Below are 15,626 nucleotides of genomic sequence, written 5' to 3'. Positions count from 1 at the left end.
GTTCTGTTATTTTCTCTGTTGGGCCTGTCCTGTAGTAGGTAACTTCTGGGTACTCTTCTGGCTCTGACAATCTGTTTCTTCACTTCAGCAGGTGGGTACTGTAGTTGTAAGAATGCTTGATAGAGCTCTTGTAGGTGTTTGTCTCTGTCCGAGGGGTTGGAGCAAATGTGGTTGTATTGTAGAGCTTGGCTGTAGACAATGGATCGTGTGGTGTGGTCTGGATGAAAGCTGGAGGCATGTAGGTAGGCATAGAGGTCAGTAGGTTTCCGGTATAGGGTGGTGTTTATGTGACCATCACTTATTAGCACCGTAGTGTCCAGGAAGTGGATCTCTTATGTGGACTGGTCCAGGCTGAGGTTGATGGTGGGATGGAAATTGTTGAAATCATGGTGGAATTCCTCAAGGGTTTCTTTTCCATGGGTCCAAATGATGAAGATGTCATCAATATAGCGCAAGTAGAGTAGAGGCATTAGGGGACGAGAGCTGAGGAAGCGTTGTTCTAAGTCAGCCATAAAAATGTTGGCATACTGTGGGGCCATGTGTTGGATCACATTAAAGAACTTCTGTATTAAAATCACAAATGAGTTTGATTCCCCATAGGTTAAATTCCAGGGTATTACTAATTAAGAGGTCTCTTGGTTTTTGGTACTGTTTCTCTCCCTCTCTATGTGAAACTTGCAAGCTGCTAATTGTGTTAGTACATTCTAAGACAGAGTCTGTTCTCAAAGCAATTCTTTGTAACAACTACTCCTCACACAGAGAAAGACTCAAAGCAATACTCTGTAACAACAGAAACAGCACCCAGAGACTCCCCGCCCTTTTGTTGTATTCATCTCGCTTTGTTAACAATTGTGATTAAAATAGAGATAGAGGATGTATGTGGATGGATGCTTGGTGTGGATAATAACTGAATGATCAGGGAGGTGCCAGCCTAAGAATCCAGTGTCCATCGGCTAAAGAAGGCGTCAAGTGGAAATAACCAGAGGACCCCCGGAGGGCAGACTGGAATCCACCCAACAGCCTCAAGAATGGGAGAACCAAAGAACCAGATAACATCTGGCAGCACGGAGCCATCAGGAATGTACCATCTGCTGACTGATTTAGCAACAGCATGATGAAGCCACAGACTGGCATAGGAAAAAATTCCTATAAAAATGGACTCTAGAAAATGAGAACTTTGGGGTCTGATTCTTCAAACCAACTTCCAGGAGCATCAGATGAGCATCTGACAAGGCCCTGCTCCCTCCTCATGTCCAGGCCACCTGGTCAGTGACTTGACATGAGCAACTCTAAGGCTGGTAACTATAACAACCTTGCAGAACCTGTGTGTGTGTGTGTGTATGAATGAATGTGTGAATAAATATGAAATTGAATGGAATGTTATAGCTATAACTAACTGCTTACTATGATTCTTTCTGTATTCACAATAAATGTAGCATTTTGCCTTTTCCCCTTTAATAAGATCCTGCTGGTTTTTATTTTATTGGTATAACACATGCGGGTACCCATAGCAGTGCCACTGATTTGAAGGTATACATTGTCCCCAAATGTGAAATAGTTATGGGTGAGGACAAAGTCACAAAGTTCAGCCACTAGGTTTGCCATGATATTATCGGGGATACTGTTCCTGAAGGCTTGTAGTCCATCTTTGTGTGGAATGTTGGTGTAGAGGGCTTCTACATCCATAGTGGCTAGGATGGTGTTTTCAGGAAGGTCACCGGTGGATTGTAGTTTCCTCAGGAAGTCAGTGGTGTCTCAAAGATAGCTGGGAGTGCTGGTAGCGTAGGGCCTGAGGAGTGAGTCTACATAGCCAGACAATCCTGCTGTCAGAGTGCCAATGCCTGAGATGATGGGGCGCCCAGGATTTACAGGTTTATGGATCTTGGGTAGCAGACAGAATACCCCAGGTTGGGGTTCCAGGGGTGTGTCTGTGCGGATTTGTGCTTGTGCTTTTTCAGGGAGTTTCTTGAGCAAATGCTGTAGTTTCTTTTGGTAACCCTCAGTGGGATCAGAGGGTAATGGCTTGTAGAAAGTGGTGCTGGAGAGCTGCCTAGCAGCCTCTTGTTCATATTCCGACCTATTCATGATGATGACAGCACCTCCTTTGTCAGCCTTTTTGATTATGATGTCAGAGTTGTTTCTGAGGCTGTGGATGGCATTGTGTTCTGCACGGCTGAGGTTATGGGGCAAGTGATGCTGCCTTTCCACAATTTCAGCCTGTGCACCTCAGCAAAAGCACTCTATGTAGAAGTCTTGGTAGGAAGGTCTCTGTGGGTTAGTATGTTGTTCAGAGGTGCACTGGAAATATTCCTTGAGTCGGAGACGTCGAAAATAGGATTCTAGGTGACCACAGAAGTATATCATGTTTGTGGGGGTAAAGGGGTCTGCAGAAGGAGAGGCCCCGAGATAGGACAGATTCTTCTGCCAGACTAAGAGCATAGTTGGATAGATTAACAATATTGCTGGGTGGGTTAAGGGAACCACTGTTGTGGCCCCTTGTGGCATGTAGTAGTTTAGATAGTTTAGTGTCCTTTTTCTTTTGTAGAGAAGCAAAGTGTGTGTTGTAAATGGCTTGTCTAGTTTTTGTAAAGTCCAGCCCCGAGGAAATTTGTGTGGAAGGTTGGTTTTTTATGAGAGTATCCAGTTTTGAGAGCCCATTCTTAATCTTTCCCTGTTTGCTGGATAGGATGTTGATCAGGTGGTTCCGCAGTTTCTTTGAGTGTGTGGCACAAGTTGTCAGCATAGGCTGTGTGGTATGTAGATTGTAATGGCTTTTTTACCTTCAGTCCTTTTGGTATGATGTCCATCTGTTTGCATTTGGAAAGGAAGATGATGTCAGTCTATATCTGTACGAGTTTTTTCATGAAGTTGATAGATTTCCACGCCACACGGCTAAATTCAGTGCCTTGCATAATGACAGGTTTCAGAGTAGCAGCCGTGTTAGTCTGTATCCACAAAAAGAAAAGGAAGACTTGTGGCACCTTAGAGACTAACAAATTTATTTGAGCATAAGCTTTTGTGAGCTACAGCTCACTGTCATTCAAGCATGTAAGGCTAATAATTGTCTCTTGTTCTGCAAGGCTGTGACACTCAGCAATGTGCAGAACGTACTGGATGGATTTCCAGCAATGGGATTCCCGAACTGTGGTGGAGTGATAGATGGTAATGCATATCTGTATTTTGGCACCAGCCCACCTTACCCCAGAGTACTTCAACAGGAAGGGCTACTCTACAGTTATGAAAGCATTGGTGGATCACTGGGAATGCTTCATCAACATCCACAGTGGCTGGTCAGAAAAGGAACATGATGCATATATCTTTAAGAACACAGGACTGTTCAGAAAGCTTAAAGCAGGGACTTTTCCAACCCAGTTACCATTGGCAATAATGCCAATAGTGATCTAAGGAACCCAGCCTGCCCTTTGCTACCTGGCTCATGAAGCCATACCCTGGTCAGCTTGACAGCACCAAGGAAAGAGTCAACTTCTGGCTTGGCAGGTGCCGAATGACAACTGAATATGCTTTTGATAGATTGAAAGTTGTTTACTCACATGACTGGACTCTGTGAGAAAAATATACCCATGGTTATAACTGCCTCCCATGTTCTACATAATATCTATGAGGCAAAAGTTACCATGGTGGCAGAAGTAGAGCGGCTGGCTGTTGAGTGAGAGTAGCCCGACCCAAGAGCCATTAGAAGAGTTCAATGCTGCTGAGGGAGGCCTTGAGAAAGCACTTTATCGGTGAACTACAGTAATGTGCTGTAGTGGACTGTGCTCCACTTGACCTTGCAGTTTTGGGACCTGTTTGGAATCGTGTGGTGCCTGGTGTACATCTCTGAATATACTACTATCACTGCACCTATTGATTTTGTGGTGTTTGTTTTACATAATTATTGCACTGCGTTTGTCACTGATCCTATGAGTTGTGTCACACTGTAGAGTAACAAGTGAGTGAATGCTTTCAGTACTGCTAGACTTCTGCAGCACATAGTGGGAATTAATAAAGGAATTTCCCCCCCCAAAGTATAGTTTTATTTAACAAAACTAGTGCAAAAAAATCAGTTAAATTTAAGAGCAAATACATTAAAAACTTAATAAATTAATGGACAGAACTTAACAAGGGGGAAAGAACATTCATATCCATTTTGGTTACACATACAGCAACCGTGGCTCTCAAGGTCATGGTATGTGAAGCTGTGATTGTCCTTACTCTCCCCTGGTGTGGAGTGGTAAGAAAAAAGATGCGGCCCCCGCTGCCACATAGAATGTTATGGGGAGAGGATGTAGGGAAGTGGTAAAACTGAGTTCTCCAGGAACTACAAAGAGAGGTGATGGCATGCTTTGACGACCTACGGGTTTAACAGAGTGTGCAGCATCTATGATAGCTGCCAGAGAAGCCCCATTATGTCCTCATGCAACTTCCTCTCCTTATTGTGCTGGGACTCTCTCCTGTCTGCTCTTTTCTTCTTCTTACACACTGAAATATTCACACTCTAGGCCTTCTTCTCAACGTACAATGCAGCACTGGCTTGCAGGATCTTGCTGAACACATCATCCCAAGTCCTCTTCTTTCTCTGGCTCAGGTGTTGCGTGGGTATGGAGGGGGAACCCCTTAAGCCCACAATGGCGGCAAGCTACAGACAAAACACAGAGAGATACCGTTATCAGTATGGCCACAACAGGAAGTGAAAGTTAAGTGTCAGAATTCCCTTCCCTTGCTCCCCATAAGTTTTAAACAAGACATGCTTATTGACACTTGTGCTTTGGAGTGATTGTGCACAGCACCATCCATGGTAAATATGTCCTGCCACAGGCTAGGGAATTGCTCATTTGCATGAAACTATGAGCATACAGCACTATCCACAGCCGGTGATTTTAGCTGGTATCTCACTCCTGAGGGTGACAAAGGCAGAGAGAGCACAGCTGCTACTGCCATCCCAGAGCCACCATGGCCCATATGCTGCTAGCCTGTTTACTGCAATGGCGACTGTCAAAATTATTGCCAAACTGCATGCAAAAGTATCCTGCCGCAGAGGAAGAAATAGGGCTGCCATCCCTAGAAACCTTTGGGAGAGGATTGCAGAGTACCTTCATGGAAGTTTTATCAAGATCTCTCAGGAGGATTCAAGGGCCATCCTTGTATACGTAAACTGCTCCACATGGTCCCCAGCTAACTACAGGGGAATGAACAGTTATATTACTCCTGTATTTGACACTGGTGAGACCACTTCTGGAATACTACATTGAGTTTTGGTGTACCGCTACCTCTTCTTGTACAAGTAAATTAATGAAAAGTCGATAGCTGTGTCCTGCTAAGTTGTGAGTGCCATCAGTACATCACTGTAATGGGGGACACATGTATGTGCTTGACCCAGGGTTTCTTCCCCTGCATCAGGCTTGCCCTTTCTCAACTGCCAGGACTGACTGGACGGCCGTGGAGTCTCAAACAGGTCCTGGATTGCAACACAGGTGGACCCCCAGAGGCATTTCGCATCTTCCTCATTCTCCTCACCATCGCTCTTTACAGCAGGGTTCTGTCTCTCGAGCGCCTCAGAGGTATTCATGGAGATCTGTAGGGTGGCAGTGGGTCTCCAGAAAGTATGGCATGCAGCTCTTTTTAAAAGTGGCAGGTCTGCAGCTTAGCACTAGATCGACTGTTGGCCTCCCTGGCCTTTTGGTATGCCTGCTATAGTTCCTTTGCTTTCATGCGGCACTGCTACCGATACCCCTTATCTTCTATAAGCAGATTATACAGGGAATGCAGGAAATGTCGACATTTCTATGGCTGGTCCATAGCTGTGCCTTCACAGCCTCTTCTCCCCATAGGCCCAGGAGATCCAATATCTCCTGTTTACTCCAGACCGGAGCATCTGGAGCATACAGCCAGCATGGTCAGCTGGGTATTTACATACAACAATGGTGTACACACATAGTTCTCCAAGCCGGGCAATGAAGAAAAGGAATTTCAAAAATTCAGTTTTATAAGTGGTGGAGTGTGATGTTCTGGTGTCCTTGATCCCATAGCGGTCAGCGCTGGGCATTGTGGGAAAGCTGCTTGAGAACTGTTAGGGTAGCATAGGTAATGTAGTGTCTACACATGCACTGTGTTGACCTCAGTACATCAACCATGGTGTTACTGCATTGCCATAACAAGGCACTTACATTGGTGGGAGACAAATCTATGAACATCTCTACACTACAAAATTAAGTCAATTTAAGTCGTCATACTGCCACCACAGTAACTAAGTTGATTGTCCACGTCCACACTATGCTCCTTGCATCAGCAGAGTGTGTCCATATTAGCAGCTTATATTAACACAGAGAGCAGTGCACCATGGGTAGCTATCCCACTGTGGGTGTCTTGGGAAGGGGTTGCAAAATGCAAAGCACAGGGGAAAAGGGAGAGCATATCATTCTGAGATCATAGCAAGAAGTAAATTTGCAGAGGATAGCATGCAGCCCCTTGTAAAAGCAACATATCAGCAGTTCCGCACCAGAATAACTGCTTTGGGCAGCAGAGTTCAAAATGGTGATCTGAGCGGTCATAATGGGAATTGTGGGACAGCTCCTGGAGGCCAGTTAAACTAACATAAGCAATGCAGTGTCTGCAATGCCACTATGTTGACCTAGCTACATCAGCAGGAGAAAATATTGTATTGTAAGTTGCCTTACATCGACATAACTCTTTAGGGTGTACCAGGTCTAAGTGTACCCACACACACCCCCACACCTAGGTTGATGCAAGGCAGCTTACATCGACTGTACTTTGTATTGTAGACCAGGCCTTAGTGACAACAAAACAGACTAAGATAATATCAAAAGAAAAATAGATCTAGAGTAGGAAGAGGAGAACAGAAAGAAATAAAAGCATGTACAAGTTTTAGCACCTAAACTCTGAGGGCCAAATTCACTCCCCGGTGTAACATGTTGCTTTGATAAGTACTAACTGTAAAAGTTAACAGTTTGTAGACAGGACAGATTTACTGTTACTGAATACGGTCTCTAGGCTTTTAACTACAGCTCTCTCTACAGGAAAACTACAACATAAAAAACAGATGACCACTCTTTGTTGAAACTGGCTCCTTTTATCCTTGTACAAGAGATGAAAGGGGAAACCTCCCAGCCTCTTCAATCATAGACTGAAGACTGATAGTTTATATGAGGATTAAAAAAAAAAAAAGTGTGAGAGTGCAAATTCATCATTGAAATATGCATTGTAAAAACGTGTCCTACATTCCTAAAGGAAGGGTTTGTAAAAACTGTCTCACTTACCAAGAAAAGAGGCTTGCTCCAAATGAGAGGAACTAGGCAGGTCAAAACTTCCTAGCTACACAAGTTCTAGGCTCTGTTTCCACAGGAAGAAGTTCAGCTGTCACAGGAGAAGAGCTGGGAAAGCGCAGTAAGAAGGAAACACTTCATAAAGCAAAGCTTGAAAGCAGCACGCACAAACATCACCCATGCTACCTTTAAGGACTAGCTGATGAGGGGGACTCACTGTATGGACCAGACCTATACAATTCAGAAAGCCTGGGAAGCCATAATTACTGATCCAGAGCTCCTGGGCGTTATAACCCCAATCAACTACCTTGAAAGTAGGAGCAGGAAGAAGGTGCGGTTATCAGACATCCCCACCACCCAACAATAGCCGTTAACCTTCCTCCTGCCCCAAAGCATGAACTGCACCCTCCCTCTGAGCTGTAAACGCTAACCCGTGCTACAGAACAAAGCTAAGCGCGTCCCGCTTTCAGCTTCATTTAACAATGAAGATAGTGAAAGGGGACTTGTTGTGATGGTTTGAGGAGGCGGCGTAGAAGTGAAAGTTAAAACATGGTTTTGCTATTTGCCACACGTTGTTCGTTGGATCAGCAAAACATAACCCACCTCTGGCCCTGCTGCTGCCAGCTCTCACACACATGCTCTGGGGAGGAGGGCAGGCAGGAGGGCTCTTGGAGCGGCTGTTTAAGGCAGTGTTTACAGTCACTCTCGCTCTGGGGGGGGTGGGGATGTCTGCTGCGTGCATTCCACTGAGCCGTTTCCACAGTTCTCCGCAGTTTACCCCGAATCAAACTGCCTAAGCTTGACAAGCAGCCTTGCAGCTCCTCGCTCCCGACCAAGCCCTTGAGCCTGCTCTTCCTGCATCCCCAATCCTCCCCTTCAGCTATACCCCCCGACTCACACCAACCCTCGGCCACTCTTCAAATCTCTGGCCCTCCCTCGAGGGAGGGCCACACACACCCGCCATTGAAATCTGTCCCCATCGATCCCCTGCGTAGTGTGAAACGCTGGGGGGAGAAGGGAGCCGGGAAAGCAGTAGCCAGGCACTGGGAAAAGCCCTTTTCCTTCAACAGGGGGCGGGGGGCGGCAAAGCCAATCAGAGAAAAATATCGGGGGGAGGGTACAGAGATCTTGGATTTTCCAGTTTACAAAAACCAAGCCTGTTCCCCGCGCCTCTCAGCCTCAACAACGCTTGGTTGGGAAAGAAATCCCCGACCCTCCTAGGGGACGCGGACGCCTCAACACAGGAGCGAACTGCTGAGTAAATTCGCTCAATAGAGGCCTACAACTCCCAGCATGCTTTACTCCACCTTGCACCGAGCTGCCGCCTTAGAGACGGAGCAAGGCCTGCTGGGAGTAATAGTCCGCAGGAGCCGCTCCAGGTTCCACACATTCACGACCGACAGCAGCCCCCTAATGCCGGCCTATGTTACCCATACGAGCGTGGTGTGTGTCCACAAACCCCGTTGTTTTTAACGGCCTGTAGGCTGTAAATAAGAAGTTTACTAATAAACCCGCCCGCCTGTCCCCTTTCCTCAAGCCACAGCCATCTCTCTTTTCAGACTGCCAATCCTGTCCACCACCCGCACCTTTTTCAGGCGTCTCTTGTTTTTCTCACTTCATATCCCTCCCCCTCCCTTTGTATTTTTAAACCACGCTACTCCACCCCGCTTTGTCCAATCGCAGCTCGGGTATTCCATTGCAGCCAATCGTGGACATCCCCGCGGTTTTTTAAACTGTTGCTCACCTCCAATCGGCGCCGTCGATCTTAGTCCCGCCCTCGTCCTCTCCCTAACCGGTTCCAACGAGTACAGGAGCCAACGAACCCCTGAGGCTCGACCTAACTTATGCGCTGCTCTTGGGATGACGTAAAGAGAGCTAGGACCCAATCCATTGTACTCACAAGCCTAGGGGCGTGACCGTGTGCGGTTCGAAAGGGTGTGTCAGCCAATCGAATGACGCAGTAGGCGGGCCCGAAGGTGCTGTGGGTCAAGTTGCTGTGCCGGGTAGGACTGTGGAAAACAAGAGGCTGTAAGTGCGTTGGAGAGAAACCATTTGGCTGGGGCAGACGGAGCAGATCCCAGCACCAGAGCCCGACACCCCGCAGCCGCCGCCTCTCACCGCACCAGGCAAGGCCCCAACAACTGCAGCCTGCCCTGAGGAGCGTCCGCACCGCTCCGTGCTGGTGACGGTGCCAGTGGGAGTCGGGACGGGACGGGACTAGCCGTGGGGTGCGGCGCGGCGGCTCCTGGGCGCACTGGGTGCTTGGTCCCCCGCGGGGGGCGGTGGTTTTAGGGGGGCTTCTTGGCTCTCCAGGTCGGCAGGGCCGCGCCCGCGGATTGGGGCGCGAGGTGTGGGGGGGGCGGTGGCATTTCGGGAGGGGGGTTTGTAGCTTCGGCGGGGCCGCTGGTGGGGGTGGGGTGGAGGCGCCTGTTGGTCCCGGGGAGGCCGCCCCGCCCCGTGGAAGTTTACTCAGAGCCGGAGGCCGCTTGGCTCCTCGGGAGAGGGAGGGGCCGGGCCCGGGCCCGGGGGATGGTGAGGCGGGAAGCCGCCGCTAGGGGATCGGCGGGAGTGGCCTCAGCCGCAGCCCCGCCCGGCAAGCGCCGCCGTCCTTTTCCCCTCACTCCGCGTCTCCTCCCCAAGGGCCCCGTGACCGCTTCCGCCATGGGCAAAGGCGACCCCAACAAGCCGCGGGGCAAGATGTCCTCGTACGCGTACTTCGTGCAGACCTGCCGCGAGGAGCACAAGAAGAAGCACCCGGACTCCTCGGTCAACTTCGCTGAGTTTTCCCGGAAGTGCTCGGAGAGATGGAAGGTGAGAGAGGGCCCGGGCCCGCGCCCGCCCACCGGCCAGGCCGCACCTCGGGGCGGGCGGGGCTTCCCTGCTAGCTCAGTGGAGAACGGTGCGGGGTCTCGTGTCTGGGAATCGTGACTCCCCTCCCCCACCGCCTCGTCAGCCTGTTTCATGGGTTTATGGGAAAGAAAAGGATCCTCGGGTGCAGCTGCTGTTAGCTGTTAATGAGTCACCAGGCCTTTTAGCTGATCTAACGCCTCTTTTTGCAATGTGTCTGCAGACAATGTCTGCAAAAGAAAAATCAAAGTTTGAAGATCTGGCGAAAGGAGATAAAGCTCGTTATGACAGAGAGATGAAAAATTATATTCCTCCTAAAGGCGAGAAGAAGGGAAAGAAAAAGGATCCCAATGCTCCTAAAAGGCCCCCGTAAGTGTCTTCATCCGGAAATGAAAAGTGTATTTTCAGTTTTGGTCAGTGTGACACCTTTTTCTTTCTTTCTTTCTCCCTGATCAGATCTGCGTTCTTTCTCTTTTGTTCTGAACATCGTCCAAAGATCAAAAGTGACCATCCTGGCTTGTCTATTGGGGATACTGCAAAAAAACTAGGTGAAATGTGGTCTGAGCAGTCAGCCAAAGATAAGCAGCCATTTGAACAGAAGGCAGCAAAACTAAAGGAGAAATATGAAAAGGTACAATGAAAACATCCAAGAATGTATATGTGGTTCAGAGTTCGAGCAGTTATAAATGAAATACTGCTGGCATGCTTTATGCTTGACAGAAGGGGAAAAAAGCATTGCTAGCTCACAATCCTGAATAGACAACACACTGTGACAGAAAACGGAGGAACATTCAGTTTCTCTAGAAATGGTTTAGATAAGGCCTTACTGTGTAGGGAAACACAAAAATGTAAAAATATTCAGACTGGATATTGCAGGGGTTCTCAGTCTGCTCTTTACCAAAATTGCATCTTAAAATAGACAGAAAAAGCAGGAAGGCTATAAGCCCCTGAAATCTGATCTGGGGATTCCTTGGGGGGGAGGGTCTTAAGTGCCAGGTTGAGACCCTTGCTCTTAAAGCATCTAATGCATATATTGTACAGTTCAGTATATCACAAACGTTAAATTAACGTTAGTCTCGGGATTTAGAGGGACGTAATTATTCCTTGAAACTTAATGGCATCATTCTTTCAGGATGTTGCAGCATACCGTGCCAAGGGCAAGAGTGATGCAGGAAAGAAAGGTCCTGGTAGGCCCACAGGATCCAAGAAGAAGGCAGAACCTGAAGAGGATGAAGATGAGGAGGATGAAGAGGAGGAGGAAGACGAAGAGGAGGAGGATGAAGATGAAGAGTAAATGGATGTCCTGCTGTAAAGATTTGTGCTCGAAGTCCAATATTTTGCTAAGAATGTGAACTCAAGTGCAGCTCATTGTTAGCTTCAGTATAAAAAAAAATTGTACAGAATTGTGTATAGGTAATGTGATTCTTTGTAGGGAGACCTATATTTTTTAATGTAAGTAGTAGCTGAGGGCCGCTACAGTTAGGTTCTTAAAAACAAAAAACGGATGTTGTGGAATGTTTCTGCATATTTAATGGTTTCTTTAAAATTCAGTGACTGATAGTCTGATGTTTTTAGCAGAGTAAAACATAGGAAGTAGCAAAATAGCTGATCTTATATTTTGTAGAATATTGCATTGTATTACTTTTTTAACAATTTTGTAATAAAATGATGTACATTATTTTCTGCTGTTACTGCCTTGGAGCATCTTCTAAATACTTTAAGATCATAAAGCAATAAATGGACACACTTAGGTATTTATAATTTAACACTTTAAACTTCCTTTACTTGTAAGCTCTTTTTGGGGTAGGACTGCCCTAATCTAAATGCATCATAATAATGGGGCCCTGATTCTAAATAGTGCTTCTGGATACTTCTGAGATGCTAGTAAGTGGAAGGACTGGGATTCAGATTTTTCTCATGTGAGTTGATTACATTTTACATCGTTGCTTGCTTGAAACTGGCTTCCCTGTTCTGTTTCTAGTTATAAGTTAACAACTTTAGCAAAGTAAAATCCCTGAATGGAGGTTGGTAAATATTTTGTTTCCAAAGGCTGTCTTTGCTGCCGAAAGAATTGTTTTTTTTAAAGACGATAAAAACCTTTTTGTGGTGAAGACATAGCCTTAAAGTTGTGAATACACTTCCTTGTTAATGAAGATTAACAATTTTCTTTAATCACTTTGAGTGAAATAGTTCCTCCTTAACTGATACCATTAAATTACATTATCAGTGAATTCTGCTAGCATAGGAGTGGTGGTATGTTGATGTTGCACACCCCAGCTACACTGCCACCTTTAAAAGGAAAGATTGAGGTGGGGTCCTAAAGCTTTGTCTAAAGATGTTCTGTAGCTGCCAATAGGTACAATGATAACAGCTTTACCTTACAATTTTTTTTCTGTACATGTTAAACCATCTTATTCTACCACTATGTTTTCACTTATATAGTTTAACTATACTGGTGCTTTACTGGTGAGCTGATCCCTTCCCCTTAACAAAAGGGGACTTTACAAAGTAATTTTGATGATACTGGGAGCTATTACACTGATTCAAACAAAGGGACTCTGCTTTAAATAATCAGGTCCTTGATTCTGCTGTCTGTCTGCATAGGCTCAGAAACTTTTAAAGCACATGCTTGAATATCCATGTTTTTAGGGTCTTATTTCTCAAGTTCAGAATGGAAGAGGCTTGTGGGTGACCCTATGCACTAGGTCAGTAGTTCTCAAACTTTATTGCCTCGGGGCCTCCTAACAAAAATTACTACACAACCCCAGGAGGAGGACCAAAGACCAAGCCACAGGCGGGAGGGCATGTAACCTTAGGTCTGGGTGGTGGGGCTTGGGCTTCAGACTTGCTGAGACCCAGGCAAACCACTCTTGGTGACCCTGCTGGGGAGCAGGGTCAGGCACTTGCTCCACTCTAGCTGCCAGGCACTCCCCAGCCCCCCCCAACTCTCAATTCCGTTTGTGAGCACTATCTTCTGGCATGCAGAACCACACTGCACATGCGACTTAACCGTGCTGTTTCTGGAGTCAGAACCCCACCCCTACGCAGTAGCTCCCCCCCACCATGCGGCAGCACGCCCCATCCCCTCAGTGTCTCCTACGGCTCTACTCTCAAGAGCCTTGAAACCAGCCAGTGGTATGGCCCCCTTGGAGTCCCTGGTACTGCCCCTATAGAGGCCCACACCGCATGTGTCCCCCCCCTCCCTAACATTCCTTAACCCCCCCATGCTACACCCCATAGAGTCCCCCTCCCCCACCAGGTATTCATGCCTGCCCTACAATTTCCATACCCAGATGTGGCCCTCAGGCCAAAAAGTTTGCCCACCCCTGGCAAAAAGTGTACACTTACCAAGTTTGTGGACGATATCAAGCTGTGAGGGGTTGCAAGTGCTTTGGAGGATAGGATTAAAATTCAAAATGATCTGGACAAACTGGAGAAATGGTCTGAATAGGATGAAATTCAATAAGGACATATGCAAAGTACTCTACTTAATCAGTTGCACACATACAAGATGGGAAATGACTGCCTAGGAAGGAGTACTGCGGAAAGGGATCTGGGGGTCATAGTGGACCACAAACTAAATATGAGCCAACAGCATAACGCTGTTGCAAAAAAACCAACCAACCAAACATCATTCTAGGATGTATTAGCAGGAGTGTTATAAGCAAGACTTCATGCTGATTAGGCCTCAACTAGAGTATTGGGTCCAATTCTGAGCGCCACATTTCAGGAAAGATGTGGAAAAATTGGACAGTCCAGAGCAGAGCAACAAAAAGATTAAAGGGCTAGAAAACTGAGGAAAGGTTGAAAAAATTGGGTTTGTTTAGTGTGGAAAAGAGAAGACTGAGAGGGGACATAACAGTTGTCAAGTACATAAAAGGTTGTTAAAAGAGAAGGGAGAAAACCTGTTCTTAACCACTGAGGATAGGACAAGAAGCAATGAGCTTAAATTGTAGCAAGGGAGGTTTAGGCTGGACATTAGGAAAAACTTCTTAATTATCAGGGTGGTTAAGGACTGGAATAAATTGCCTAGGGAGGTTGTGGAATCTCCATCATTGGAGATTTTTAAGCTTAGATAAACACCTGTCAGGAATGGTCTAGATAATAGTCCTGCCATGAGTGCAGGGGACTGGACTAGAGAACCTCTTGAGGTCCCTTTCAGTCCTATAATTACCTACTATTGACCACATGACAAAAGCAGTGCCCCATCTCTCATGAAGACCTTGATAGGAATGGAAAATATTCTAGGGAACATGTTTTCCTAACCTCAAAAATCCACTTCACTCTGGTTTCCTGTCCTAATCCTTTAGCAGACTCCGTTTTGCTGCTGTGCTGGATTTATACTTCCCCACACATGGGGCATTAATGTTCTGTGGCCTCCAGTCTGTCCTGTCCCTCCCCAACCCATGATCATAAGGCCTTAACTATTCTTCCAGATTCCATTCAAACCATCAATTACAGGGGGGAGGGTGACAGCATTTATTCATTTTTGGTTGTGTTTTAAAAAGCATATGCCTAATCACACTGTCTTGCAAACTGCTGTGTACTCAGAGTTCAGGGTTGGGTTAGTGGTCCAAATTGGAGGTTGTTTGAAAGTCTGGTTGACATAGCAAAGACTTGGAGAAAAAACTCTTATTGTAAGCATCCCTTTGTATTTTCATATCCAGCTGCACATGCCATTTTGTCTTGAAGGGGGTTGCTCACTAGCCTGGTGCTGTGTGTAGCATCTTTACACTTCAGGCCCATACTGAGATTATGAGGGCTCCTGGATATATTTTCAGAGGAGCAGCTGGTGCTGTTCTTGGTTCTGAAGATAGCCAAGTTGGGGTGGATGGCGTAGAAAAGGTAGGTAGCAGTTGCAGGAATATGACTGTAAATGGGGAAAAGAACCAGTGGGTTGATTCTGGAACTCACCAGTTCTGACACTTTCTTGGCACCCCATATGTAAAATGTAAAAGCCTGCCTTGAAGCAGGGTGGTTTAGGGAACTACTTGATGTCAGAGGCTTTCAGTCCCAAGGAAACCTGCTCCCAGCTGGTACAGTAATTCTACAAGTGTCATAGGCTTCCTAGGAAGAGGGGAAGCTTGAACACAACGCTGTTGGTGTCCGAACTCCTTCAGATCTGTTTCTGTGTCCTTTGCCAGACTGACTGACGGTGAGGGTGTTAGCTTCACATTCTTCTACCTTTAAAAAAATAAGATGAGGTCCTAGAGAGGCAGCAGCATTGGAAGCAGCAGTTTTTAAATTGGTATCCCTCATTTCTTGTCCAGTCAGCTCATGATAGGGGAATGCAATCTCTAGTTGTGCCATACAGGCAGCTAGAAGACTTGGCCTTTACTTCAGTGACAATGGGCACCTGAATAAAAGTAAAATAGAATCCTCTACTTTTAAATACTTTTAAGTATATAGCACTCAAAGTTGTCTGAATCAATTTAGATTTGGGGGAAAAGTTCCTACAATGATATTAAAGAATTAGTTCATATGCAGAAGTATAACAAA

General features: G+C 46.4%; 1 protein-coding gene and 1 long non-coding RNA gene across 3 annotated transcripts; one reads left to right on the top strand and one right to left on the bottom strand.

Annotated features, from left to right (window-relative positions):
* Positions 1-3,040: 3,040 nt before the first annotated feature.
* Positions 3,041-9,239, bottom strand: LOC144264110 (uncharacterized). 2 transcript variants are annotated; one of them, XR_013345951.1, is made up of 3 exons: positions 9,025-9,239; positions 7,275-7,388; positions 3,041-4,636 (listed from the first exon to the last, which is right to left on the bottom strand). It is a non-coding gene; the product is annotated as an uncharacterized LOC144264110 (long non-coding RNA). The 2 variants fall into 2 exon arrangements; XR_013345950.1 differs by lacking the exon at positions 9,025-9,239 and adding an exon at positions 7,884-8,140.
* Positions 9,240-9,251: 12 nt separating this feature from the next.
* Positions 9,252-11,805, top strand: HMGB2 (high mobility group box 2). Its single transcript, XM_077815475.1, has 5 exons — positions 9,252-9,406; positions 9,921-10,091; positions 10,351-10,496; positions 10,584-10,758; positions 11,260-11,805. Exons 2-5 carry the CDS (start codon positions 9,942-9,944, stop codon positions 11,419-11,421), a joined length of 633 nt encoding a protein of 210 aa, XP_077671601.1. The 5' UTR covers positions 9,252-9,406; positions 9,921-9,941; the 3' UTR covers positions 11,422-11,805.
* The last annotated feature ends 3,821 nt before the right edge of the window (positions 11,806-15,626 follow it).

The sequence above is a fragment of the Eretmochelys imbricata genome, chromosome 4, assembly GCF_965152235.1.
Source record: "Eretmochelys imbricata isolate rEreImb1 chromosome 4, rEreImb1.hap1, whole genome shotgun sequence".
Taxonomy (NCBI): domain Eukaryota; kingdom Metazoa; phylum Chordata; order Testudines; family Cheloniidae; genus Eretmochelys; species Eretmochelys imbricata.
Note: the sequence above shows the minus strand (reverse complement) of the source record. Positions and strands in the feature narration are given on the sequence as shown.

What these genes read in the sequence shown, in the direction of transcription:
- HMGB2 (XM_077815475.1), top strand. Translation starts at nt 9,942, where the DNA reads ATGGGCAAAGGCGACCCCAACAAGCCGCGGGGCAAGATGTCCTCGTAC. An exon ending in AGTGCTCGGAGAGATGGAAG is followed by an intron (nt 10,092 to 10,350) that starts GTGAGAGAGGGC and finishes ATGTGTCTGCAG; the next exon opens with ACAATGTCTGCAAAAGAAAA. An exon ending in TAAAGGAGAAATATGAAAAG is followed by an intron (nt 10,759 to 11,259) that starts GTACAATGAAAA and finishes TCATTCTTTCAG; the next exon opens with GATGTTGCAGCATACCGTGC.